This window comes from Lepidochelys kempii, chromosome 10, assembly GCF_965140285.1.
Source record: "Lepidochelys kempii isolate rLepKem1 chromosome 10, rLepKem1.hap1, whole genome shotgun sequence".
NCBI classification, from domain to species: Eukaryota; Metazoa; Chordata; order Testudines; family Cheloniidae; genus Lepidochelys; species Lepidochelys kempii.
The window spans coordinates 58,017,909-58,030,642 of NC_136389.1; the positions used below are offsets into that span (position 1 = coordinate 58,017,909).

At 41.4% G+C, this 12,734-nt stretch overlaps 1 protein-coding gene across 2 annotated transcripts in view; it reads left to right on the forward strand.

The window, feature by feature from the left end:
* The first annotated feature begins 7,412 nt into the window (after positions 1 to 7,412).
* MYO1E (myosin IE) overlaps positions 7,413 to 12,734 on the forward strand; it is a 141,771-nt gene continuing 136,449 nt past the window's right edge. Inside the window, exon 1 of one of the 2 annotated variants that reach the window (XM_073303728.1) lies at positions 7,413 to 7,763. In XM_073303728.1, coding sequence (XP_073159829.1) covers positions 7,761 to 7,763 — 3 coding nt within the window. In that variant the 5' untranslated portion in view covers positions 7,413 to 7,760. The remainder of the gene's footprint in view (positions 7,764 to 12,734) is intronic. The other variant, XM_073303726.2, reaches the window with a different exon arrangement.

Genomic DNA, 12,734 nt, shown 5'->3' on the forward strand with positions numbered 1-12,734 from the left:
CTCTCAACACCAGGGCAGCCGGGGCTCCTACTGTCAAAACTGCAGTCAAAGCCTAATATTGTGGAATCTGCAATTTCTGCAATATCCCAAGCTAAGCTGGGCATTAATTATACTGGTATAGTTATACTAGGGCTATCAAATTATTTTAAATAATTGCAATTAATCACGAGATTAAAAAAAATTGTTGTGATTTATCACAGTTTGGGTTTACATTTATGGGAGATAATGCTGTGTGCTTAAAGAAAAGGAGGACTTGTGGCACCTTAGAGACTAACCAATTTATTGAGCATAAGCTTTCGTGAGCTGTAACTCACAAAAACTTATGCTCGAATAAATTGGTTAGTCTGTAAGGTGCCACAAGTCCTCCTTTTCTTTTTGCAGATACAGACGAACAGGGCTGCTCCTCTGAATGCTGTGTGCTTCTTATTTACAGTATCACCTGAAGGTGAGAACAGGTATTTGCATAGCACTATTGCAGCTGGCATTGCAAGGTATTTATGTGCCAGATGTGCTAAATTCATGCTTCCACTTGCAGGCTCTGAAGTTTTAGATTGTTTTGTTTTTGAATGCAGTTATATAAAAAAAAATGATACATTTGTAAGGCACACTTTCACAATAAAGATATTGCACTATAGTACAGTATGAGGTGAATTGAAAAATACTATTTCTTTTGTTCTTTTTTACAGTGCAAATATTTGTAATCAAAATATAAAGTGAGCATTGTACGCTTAGTATTTGGTGTTATAATTGAAATCAATATATTTGATAATGTAGAAAAAAATCCAAAAATATTTATAATCTATTTAAAATGGTATTCTATTGTTTAAGAATGCAATTAACAACGACTTTTTTTAAATCTAGTTAATTTGTTGTGTTAATCGCATGCCCTAAATTATACCAAAATATCCTGCAACATTTCCTCTAAAGACTAGGCTTTAGCTGATGCAGCTATCAGCTTCATTGCAGGACACATTCATTGGCTCTGATTCTCATTAACATTAAGGCCCCTTTACACCACTCTGGCAGCATACAAGTGGCCTTAAAGTGGACACAATGTAAAGGTAATTTATGCCTACTCTAAGGCCCCTTTATACTGATAGTGTAAAGCAATCATAGGCCTTGTCTATGTGGGAAAGATTGTAGTATAAACTAAGGAGTGAATTTAAACTAATATAGTTATACAGCTATAACCCACTAGAGAGGACATTCTTTGTACAGTATAACAGTGCCTTTTTCAATTTAGTTTGTGTCACATGGTAAAGGTTTTCAGCTGAAAGAAAAAGGTCATTCTTATACAAGAAGAAGAATATCCAGATGGGGATTTATGCCTGCATAGTTATAACTATAATATAGTAAGTATAGTGGTATAACTGGTAAAACTTTGCCATGTAGAAAAATCCATACTGTAAACGAGACTTAGGCCCACTGTGTATAAATAAAATATGCCTAAGCATATTCTAGACAGTGATTTTAAGATAATCCTTCTATTCACACTACTCAAAGAACTGGATCTCATAAGATCCATACTTCTCTTGTGCCTCCATTATTTTTTGATTAAGTAGTAAGGAGAGAAAGAAAAATATTCTGTGCTGCAAAACACTCTCCCCTTCCCCAAAGCTGGCTGGTTGTAATTCTCAGAGAAAATAAGTTCACAAATTCTAAAGACTATTTACATTTATTGTCAAAAAAGTATTTTATTTTTTCCTCAGACACTCTGTAATTTTGCTCTGCTGATCTCTTTTTCTGACTTGAATTTCTGCAGTAAACCTTGCTGTGGGGTTCACTGTTCAATCTATTACATACCTACCTTAGATATAAGACCATCTCACATTTCCTCTGTAATGGTTAGAAATATCTTTTTGACAATGTAACAATCATCTCAAGTAGCACTATAATAAAGCCTTACTTCCTAGAAGTTTTATATACAATAGTTCTCTTAATACCAAAGGCTGTGTCAGCATTTGAATCTTAATCAGACCTTCACCAGAGTTTAGAAATCTGCTGTAAAAATTTCTTCAGTGCTGAAACTCAGTCAGATTTGTTTTACCTATAGTGATTTGTTTTCCTTGTACTGCTTAAGGTGAAAAGAAAAAAAAATATAGAAGTCTTGTGGATTCAAAAGCTGTTTTTAACTCAGCCTAAAATAGCTAATTTTATTAAACGACATTATGCATAACATCTATCCACATGGATTTGAGGGTAATTAACAGAACTATTTCACTTTTTAAAGCAGTTATTAAACTACAATGTTTATATCTAGGAGCCAATGTATTCTTATTACTTGAATTGCACTAGCACCTGGAAGCCTGAATCGGGGATTGAAGCCCTGTTATTCTAGGCACTGTACACGCACAAAGACCCTGCACAAAAGAGCTCACAATCTAAGGCCCCAATCCTGCAAAGACTTATTCATGTGCCTAACTTCACACACTGAGCCCCACAGTGCATATGTCTAATCACATGTGTAGGTCTTTGCAGGATCAGGGCATCAGAGTATGATGAGAGACAAGAGATGGATACAACAAGGAACCAGACAGGTGGAGCACAAGTCACAGGAAGATTATTCTAATTAGTGTAATAAGCAATGGTCAGTTTCCGATGGCTGTCAAATCGGTCTTATAAATGAAAATGAGTTAGTCCACAGCACAGATTAGTGATCTTTACCATGTGCCTGGAATTAAACTAGAAATCAGAAATCCAGCACCAGAAATCCTACACCTCTCAGTTTCCCTTGGTCTCTGAGTTTAATTTTTAGAATATTGTAAGAAAATTGGAATTGGGATGGTCTTTGGGTGTATTATGTAATTCCTAGAAGCCTGGAGGCCCTTAATTAGGACAGGTGTGTAGCAGCCACATTAGAGTCAAGGCAATAATATTTTATTAGGTCAATATACATTTTAATATTGTATACTCCCCAACTACCAAGAAAAATGGGTCAAGACCAGTGGTATACATAGCCTGATACTTTGTTTCCAACAGCCAGTACTAGATGATTCAGAAGGTAAAAAACAAAACCCCATCACACAAGAAGCAAGTATTTAATTACCTACTCATAGGGGAAGTTTCTTCCTAATTTATATCAATTTGTGGTCAGTTTAGGCCTGGAAGCATGAGGGTGTATAAAGCTGTGGATGTTCTTAATCATAATGTAAAAGTCTAGTCACTTGGAATCCTATTAAGCACATAGCCTCCTTGATATCTTGTGGCAGGTTAATTATGTACTGCATAAAACAATTTATTTTATCAGTTTTAAATTTGTTGTTTAATTGAATGACGCTATGTCTTGTATTATGAGAAATGGTAAACAGGAGCATATGACTTACTTTCTCTCTATCCTAGTTTTTTTTTTATTAAGATATCTCATATCTTCTCTAAACTAAGTAGCCCTAATCTTTTCACTCACCCCTATATGGAAGTTTCTTCATGTCTTTGACCATCATAAACAAACAGTTCCAGACTGTCAATTCAGTTTTGTAATGGTGTTGAAAACAGTTAGGTCCCATCAACACTGATGGTAGTTTGGGCTATCTAGCGTAAGGGAGGTGTACAGGAAAGGATTGTACCTGAGCTCCTTGGTGCATAGGCAGTCTGCATGGAAGGAGAAGTTTGTGTTTCCTCAAGTTCAGGGGGAACTTGTGCCTTTCTCCACTATACATTACACAAAGGGGAGAGTCTGGCTCTAGCAATTAAACCATTTTCAACATAATTTCAGGTGAGCCTATTCCTGCCAACTACTGTCAGCAGTGGGTCAGATTTCTAGTGTAAATGGAGCCTAAAAGTACTGAAAACAGAACTGAGCACAACAGGTCCCAGCAGTCTCTCAAATGAAGTGTCCAACAGGAACAGGGTTTTCCTTATTCTCCTCCCCAACGCAGTTTCTTCTTTATTTATGTAATTTATATTAAGATTTTAAGGAAATAACCTTTAATATTAACACAAACGCCAAGTACAAAGTAGATATAGAAACATGTACATATAAAACCTAGATAGATTACCAATATATTTTATTGCTTACATTCATGAGTATAATACATCCATAACAGGTTCCCTCTCTGGATTGATTTCTCTTTTTTCTATCTTTCAAGGTTTACATAACTTCTCCAAGCTCAAGTGATACACTGAGCAAACTTTTTTCCAGTTACAATAGAACTACTGCTACTCACCTTCTGCTGGAGAATAAAGCCTGAAGCTCAGCTCTTACAAACTCCAGCTCACTTTTAGCACTGTTAGATACGTTTGTGTTAATAGCAGTCTGTGGTTATATTTGCTATCCAACTTTTTTCAATTAAACTGTTTTTCCCCCAAAATCACTGTCAAATAACGCCCAGGCCTCCAATGCAAATCATAAGTTTTAATCAGAGTAGCAGCCATTAGTCAGTCTGTATCTGCAAAAAGAAAGACTAAAATTTATTTGAGCATAAGCTTTTGTGAGCCTCAGCAAGCTCACGAAAGCTTATGCTCAAATAAATTTGCTAGTCGCTAAGGTGCCACAAGTACTCCTTTTTGTCAGTAATGTAAGCAGAGTTGAGCTGAGGAGGCGATGTTTTGATTTTTCAAAACCAAAACCAAGCATGGCTCAGATCCAAGGGAGCTGTTCTATTTTATGCAAACCACTAAAGTTTGTGGGACTAAACGGAAGGCCAGATAAATTGTTTTTGTTCCTTTTCTATAATGAACAAACCAGGGTGGTCTGGATATTGCAATACCTCATCAATCAGGTTTTATGTTTGCAAATCAAATCAGGGCTGGTTCTTCAGATCCAGTTTGAGAACCAAAGCAGGAGTGGCTCAGATCCACTTTGCAAACCAGCATCCCAATTCTGTCCTCAGAGCCATGAAGACAGACCTGTTTACCTCTAGGGAGCTCCATTGACTTTCATCTACCCACACAAGTCCAATTACAGAATCAGAACACATCCCAGGAGTGGTTCAGACCTCTGTTCTATTTTATCCAGACCACCAAAGTTTCAGGAAGGCCTGTTGGATAAAAAGATTCCACTTATGGCTAATCTCTAAAATATTGTCTGCTTGGAGCTTTTTTAAAAAAAATAAAATTAACCACTGCCTGTTTCCACATTCAGTGATTAATTGAAAAAAGAGAAAAAATAATATGCAGTAGTTAACAAATAGCAGCTATGGGCAATGGTTTTTAAAAATTGTTTGGAAGGCACACAATCATTATTTAATTGTAAGATTTTATTTATTTTTGTTTTCTATATTACATTCTGATGGTGCCTATATGCCCCAGTCAGGATCCCACTGAAGCCAATGTAATTACTCCTAAGCTTAAATCACATTCAGAAGTACTTTCAAGATCACAGCCCTAGATCTTAAACTTTTGGGGACAGAGACGGTCTTCTTAGGACTTGAATACCTAGAAAATTACTGAATTATTCTTAAATTAGGACAACCTAACTGGCATGGACACCTAACATGGGTACTGGTATAAAGATGCTTTGTCCTCTTCCTTAGCAGTATAAAGGTTTTTTATATTTGTAACCAGGCACAGACTCACCAGCAGCACCCCCTGCTGGTCATCTCTGGGAATTAGCCAACCAGCCTCCAGAGCACCCTCTTCAGGACAGTGTCTCACCTTGAGGCTGGCTCCCATGTCCCTCCCCCCCCCAGTGCCCCTTTCACTGGGTTCTGCCCCCTGACAGTACCCCACAGTTCTGGGTCTCCCCCTCCCATGGAAACCCCCCACCCACTATCCCTGCCTCACCTCAGTCATAGGCTCCTGCCAGTCACCAGCTAGTCCCCACACCCTGGGGCAGACTGCAGTATGAGCCACTCATCACAGGCAAGGCTGGGTTTGGACCTGCTGCCTCGGTCTAACCGTGGGCTGTCCCCTGCAACCCCAGTACCGGTTGGGCTTAATGCTAGGCCACAGCCTGGGGCTTTCCTGGCTGGGGCTCCCCAGGCCCTTCCCCAGCCCTGCTCCAATCTAGGTACTCTGCTTAGATCCCTACAACCAGGTCCCTCCCTCTCAGAAGCTAGTCTAAGCTTCTGGCTCACAGCCTTTATAGAGCCAGTTGGGCCCTGATTGGGGTGTGGCCCCCAGCTGAGGCTGCTTCCCCAATCAGCCCGGCTACCTTCCTCTACTCCAGCCCTCCCCCAGGGCTATCTTAAACCCCTCTGGGTCCAAGTGGATGCCCACCCCACTACAATATCGATTTAGCTATTTTTATAGGGTGACAAAACAGCAAGAGCATACACACTACAATCAGACTTTTGTTGCGAAAAATGCCCAGTTTTGGTGACAAAAAACTTCCACCCCTACCAGAGACTTTTGTCTTTTCCCCTCCCTTTATTGTCAACAAAGAGCGAGTGTAGACACTGCTGATAGTTTTGTCGACAGAACTGGCTTCCGCCAGTATCCCACAATGCCTGCCCTGATTGCTCAGCTTTTTTTTTTATCTCTGCTGCCCTGCAGGCATGGGCCCCTCCCTTTTCAAAGCTCTGGGAAGTATCTGTGTGCTGCTCACTTTGAGGAACAAAGAGCGAATCATTGGCATGCTCTTGTTCTGCCCTGCACTAGGAACACAGCAGCAGGCAGGGAGACAGATTGCTGTGCTGCTTTGCTCTTCATCAGCACCAAGAGTTCACAGAGCTGCTCATGATGCTGCTCTCTGCAGCTGAGGGGGCTGTGGGAGAACTCAGAGAGAATCCCAAGATGTGCAGCGATCAGCCTCAACACTGCACGGTGGGATACATACCCATGGTGCATTGCTCACCTTGTCGATGATGGTGGCTCCAATGTGGACATGATCTGTCGCCAAAGGGAGCAAGTGTGAACACCCTTTGGTGATTTTTGTTTGGTCAACTTTTGGGTGTCTACATAAGTTTTGTCAACAAAACTTGACAGTGTAGACAAGCCCATACAGGAAGAGGAATATGCTTGTGTGTAACCATGCCTACACTATAAAGTTTTGTCAGGATAACTACATCAGCAAGGGGTGTGAAAAAAATCACATACACCCCTAGCCAACATAACTGTGCCAGGAAAACTGCAGTGCAGAGGGCAAAAGGAGTGCTTTCGGGGAGGTAGGGTAGCTATGCCAGCGGAAGAACTCCTGTCAGCATATCCTGCTGCATCTACACTAGGGAGCTCTGCTGGGATAGCTCTGGTGCCAAAGCCTCTAGTGTAGACCAGGCCTAGCTGTTGGTCATGGCTGCTCTTGAGCAAGTGCTCTGGCTGGCTGTGGCGTGTTCTGGACAGGAGCACTGGGACACTGCCAAGGGCACGCCCAGGAACAAAAAACAAACTCAAGAAGTTGCAGGGGGCAGACAAAGACTACAAAATCCAGAGGCCCTTGTGGCTGTTCCAGCGGCAGCAGCTCCACGCGGCCAGCTGCTAGGATCTCCCTCAGGAATGACGCTATAAAAACAAACCGTGATTGGCTAGGTCCGAGCTGAATTCTCCATTTATGGACAGAGCGGCTGGGGCTGGACTCTGGGGCAGCGGCTGCACAGGCGGAGCGCGGCTCTCGCTCCCACTCCCGGGCCGGGCACGGCACACACGCCGCTGAGGAGCCGAGTGCCCGTCAGAGCATGAGAGGAGCCTCCAGCCTGTGAGGCTGCTGGCGCCCGTCCACCCGCATGGGGTCCGCGCTGGCCTCCCCTCTGCGCCGCTGAGCTTGGGTGGACGCTGGACGCTAACCGAGGGGGAGGAAACCAGCCCGTCCCCGCCTCCCGGATCCACGGGCAGCCTGTGCGGAGCAGCAGCGGCAGACGGGGCAGCCACCGCGGCAGCGCAGCGAGATGGTGAGCGAGCCGGGCTGGCAGGCGGAGACCGGACCGGGCGAGTGGCTCAGCCCGCGGGAGGGCTGGGTGGAGGGACTGGGGGGACAGACAGATCCCCCGGTGCCCTGCCCGTAGGGGGCACCGTGGGAAGGGTGGAGGGGGGACTGTCCCAGGCTGATTGCCCAGTGCCGGGGACCCGGCGTGGTGCTGCGGTTACCGTGCCCGCCCTGTCGGTGTGTGCTGAGCGGGCTTTCAGGGCTCGCCCCCCGGGCACACAGCCCACCCCAGCCCCAGGGCCCTCCTTCATCGTGTGCCTGGCGCCCCCGTCCAGCTCTCGGGAGCCGAAAGTTACTGCCAGGCCTGTTTCTTGTCCCAGGAACAGCAGGTACCGTCCCCCGCGGGACCCGAGCCAGCCGCCTCCGTCCTGCTGCGGGTGGCACTTCGCGGCGAGGATGGAGAGTAGCTCTTGCCAAGCAGCCGGTTGCTGGCTGCCCCGAAAGCGGGACTCTGGTTTGCCAGGTGCCAGCGCTAAGGCGGCAAGGACAGGCAGCGCCTTATGTGGGCAGATCGCCTGGGGAGAGCCGTGTTCACCGCGTCAGGGAGACGCAGCCTCCCGAGCCGACCTGGGGTAGGGAGAGCTGGCGGGGTCCGGGGAACCGACAGAGACCTCGCTTTAGGCTCCCTCGCCCAAATAAATGCTCCCGTTTAGCACTGGCTGCCCTAGCAAGGTGAGCCTAGCTGCCCAGTTTGTATCAGGCGGAACTGAGAGCGGCAGAAACATGGTTGGTACAGGGGGGAATTAAAACGTTTTTTCTCCTGTTCTTCCTGGTGTGTGAGAGAAGTACCTGTTGTATGCTCTTCTCCTTACACCGGACTGCCCAATGGTGTTTTAACACCTGTTAGTACAGTATGTGTATAATGGCTATAACCACGGGGTTTGGAAAAAAGTAAGAAGGGCCACACAAAAAAAGTCTCACTCATTTGCTGTGAACTATGGCTGGTTGAAAATGTAGAAAAAAATCTATTAAAAAATCTGGGTGTTTCCCAATTTCAGCCAAATTAATTTTTTCATGGGAGGTACCTAGTTTTGATTCGCGCCCCCACCCCCGGCAAAAACCTGAAAACCCCAAAATTGAATTTTTTTTGTTTGTTTTTTTCAACCATTTTCCTGATGTTCTTGTGTTTTTGTTTTTACTTTTTGATGAAAAGTTTAAACTTTCTATTGAAAAAATAATTTTCCAACAACCTCTACTGTAAATATTAATCTGGGAGCTATAGGTGCATACTCTGACATAGTGATATAGTATTATCCTAGGGTGACCATATGTCCTGGTTTTATAGGGCCAGTCCCAATATTTGGGGCTTGTTCTTATATAGGCACCAATTACCTCCCACACCCTGTCCTGATTTTTCACACATGCTGTCTGGTCACCCTATATTACATTATCTTTTGCTTGAATTTAAAGATATGTAAAGGACCAGTCAAAGTTAGAAACACAATGGGCCAAATTCATTCTTAGTGTTATTCCTTTGAACCCAGAGGTAAATATCGCCCAGTACATTTCTGGTAAATAATAAAAGTTGTGAATTCCGCTGTGGTTTCTAGGGAGAACATTAGATTTAGTTTTGATGTTCACAACAATTATGTAATTTTCTACTTTGTAACAAGTGTGGGAACACAACTCCAGGACAGGCATAGATATTTTATGACAACCCTGGGCCATAGACTCTGTTTGTTAAGAAACTTACATTTAGCAATTAGCACTTTCAGTGTTTCTTTTATGAAGATCCCAAGTCACATGGAATTGCTGTCACAGAGCTGGGCCTTCCAAACAATCTTCTCAAGCAGAATGGAACAGTTAGTCACATCTCCCTAAACTACCACTGCTATTATTATAGCTCTGTCATTGTGCACACAGCTATACAGAAGATGATGACACTGTTCCTGCCACAAGAATTTTATAGTCTGAATTAGTCATACTGAAGAAAGATTGGATTGCATCTGAGCTAAGATTCTATTATGCAAGGTGCTGAACATGGTGCTGATGCAATATAGAACTTAAGGGCATGTATAATTTTAAACATGTGATTTGTCCCATAAAGAGTATATCTGAGGATGGTTCTTTCCTGTTATATATATATCCTACTTTGTCCCCATGAGTTTCACATGTCTGTTGCACTATAATCTTCGTGGCAGTCAGAATTGCTTAACATTGTGCCTGTCTATTCTCCATTTTGGATTTATTTTATTTACTGTATATCAGTATGATGAAGGGCAAAGATGCTTTTGGAATATAGCAACATGGTATGATGTCACAGAATAGATGGTACTTTGCAGTGTTCTTCAGGCTACATCTCTAAACCCATCATTGACTAGCACCCATGTCTTAGAGCAAGTGTTTGGGCCAACTTGTGAGCAGATGGACATAGTGATAGGCAGCCAAAAGACTATGTATGTGCAGCAGATGTGATTGTTAAGGCCAAGATTCTTAGCTAGGAACTTTGAAACAGCTGGCTCTGCTGAATGTCCACTATGAATACGGAGATGCACCATCACTAAACCATCTGAGTTGGATTAACTGAAAAAACTAAGGGTTCTTCTGCTAAAATTTTGGCTCTACTAACAGTGTTGAATGGTAGGCATTAATTACAAAGAAGTCTCCTGCTGAATAGCAATAGCTTGTGTTCATACATCATCTTTGATGCCAAAGTATTCCAGATAATTATTTCAGCTACCTGTGGAGTGGAATGCTGTAACGTTACTCATTAGTTTAGGATAGGAAGTGAAAAAGAATTATATGTCCTGGGAGAATGGGCCAAATCCTGTAACCCCTGAATCTGAAACATTTAGGTGGTTTGGCAAAAAACTTATTTCTGAAATGTAGTGGGCAAAAACCCTTGACTTAGGAATTCCAAAGTGTTTTTATTTTCCAAGGATTCACTCTGAAACTTGTTCTGACTTTTTAGTTTCTTAGTTTGTGCGAGGTCTGAGACCATAATAATCAAAACTTCTGAAAATTTCTGTGGAAAGTTTGAGTGTGCAAGGAACATAAGATTGGGCTGTTAGCTTGCAACACATTTTAAAGGACATCCACTTTGATTCAGTTTCTAAGCCTCTGTTTTATACAAGATGCATGAGAGGTCTTTTTAAGAAGATATTAGGCTAGCAATCAGCAGAGATAACTAATGCAAGGCTTTACTATAGCACTGAATTGAATCTGTCATTCAGCTTCCAATAGGCACCTGCAGTTCACATAGTATTGATTAACTTGAGTAAGTATGTTCTAAAAATCACAATTTCATAATGATTGGAGACACATTTTCATAAAAAATTGTGAAAGGACTTTTCATCGGAATACTGATTTTTGACTCTATGAATATTCTGCTACTTTCATAAAGAATCTGTTATCATTACCATACCTTTCATTTTAGTTATTAATTCTTTCTTTGTGAGTTACCTTTCCTGAATGTTTTAGATGCCTTATTAATTTTGATGACAGAGCTTTGACACGTAACACAGAAAGGGTGTCATAAAGATTAAATGTTTTAGAAATTGAAAAATTAAATATTTCAGCAGCTAACCATATTCAATATTTCAAACAAATTCTCTTACAGATTAAAGTTCTAATGAATGCTTATTTCAGTTAGAGGGTCTGTCTTTTTGAAAGAGTCTGTTACATGAACCATGTAGCAAAGCAAATTTAACCTGTATTACTTTTAATATATTACATCCTGGTAAATTTGTCATGATAAAGGATGAACTTACTGTTGGTAGTAAACCTAAATAAAATAGTTTTTGAATGCTCTCCAGTGGAAAATTGAGAAACTTTACTGGAGAACCCTGTAGCCACTAAAAACTGATCAATACTTCTAACGTATTGTCATTTCTACACTTTGTTACAAACTCCATTGGTTACCTGCAAAGAATGGATGGCATATATCATTTCCTGTATATTGTTGCTTTAACATTCTATTTGTTTACATACAGCCAGCCAGTCCTAGTGTGAAAAGACTTATTTCCTGTGTAATGGCCACTATGCCAATAATTTAGACTATGCATCCAACATGTAATTTATATAATATTAAATATGCCTAGCTCCATTTGTTTCCAGATCTTATATGGATTTCTCCCCCTTCTCTGTCTTGAATTTATTACTATTTTTAGGGGGGGGAGGGGAGAGGAGTAAGGGTTTGTTATATAGAGTTAATTTAATAGTAAGGAATGGCATTTTTACATAAAGTACCATATTTAGACCACGGCAATACATTTTTCGTCATACATTTAATACCTGCTTTTATTCGTGCAATTGTATATATGTATGGAACACATTGGGCATATATATGTTATCTTAATTAAATTTAAATATTTTGTGATAAAGAACAAGATCTCAGTCCTGTGCATGTCCTTAAAGAGATCACCATATCTCCATATGTAGATGGAGGAGATTCTTGTCTGCATCTCCTTTTCTGGGAGGAGAATTTTCATCCTCACAATATGTGGAAGGTCTGGGTCAGATGACACGATTGTTTTTACTTTGATTTTGCTCTAATGTTTTTGGGGCCCGTTTCAGAGCCCCCTGAATCAATGAGAGTTTTCCCATTAACTTCAATGGGCTTTGGTTAAATCTCTTGGTGAGGCTACAATATTTACCATACATCAGTGGATGTTATTTTCAACTGCATTCAAATGCATTTTTGTACCTTATAAAATTTGTTTATTGTAGGACTTTTTTTATTTTTATTTAGAACCAGAAATGATAGTGCTAGGAGTGTCAATGGAAATTGGTGACCCTGAATTTCTTTTCCCATATTTTGCTGTTGAACCACTGGAAAGCTGAATCTTTGTTTGAGAGAAGTGTAAAGAACCAATATGGCCTCTTATTTATTCCTTTTTTCTCCCACCCAAAAAAATCTAACAAAAAATGTCTTCCCCTATAGATACATTTGAAATTGTTGTAGTCTAAATAGCATGTGATTTATTAATTTAATGAA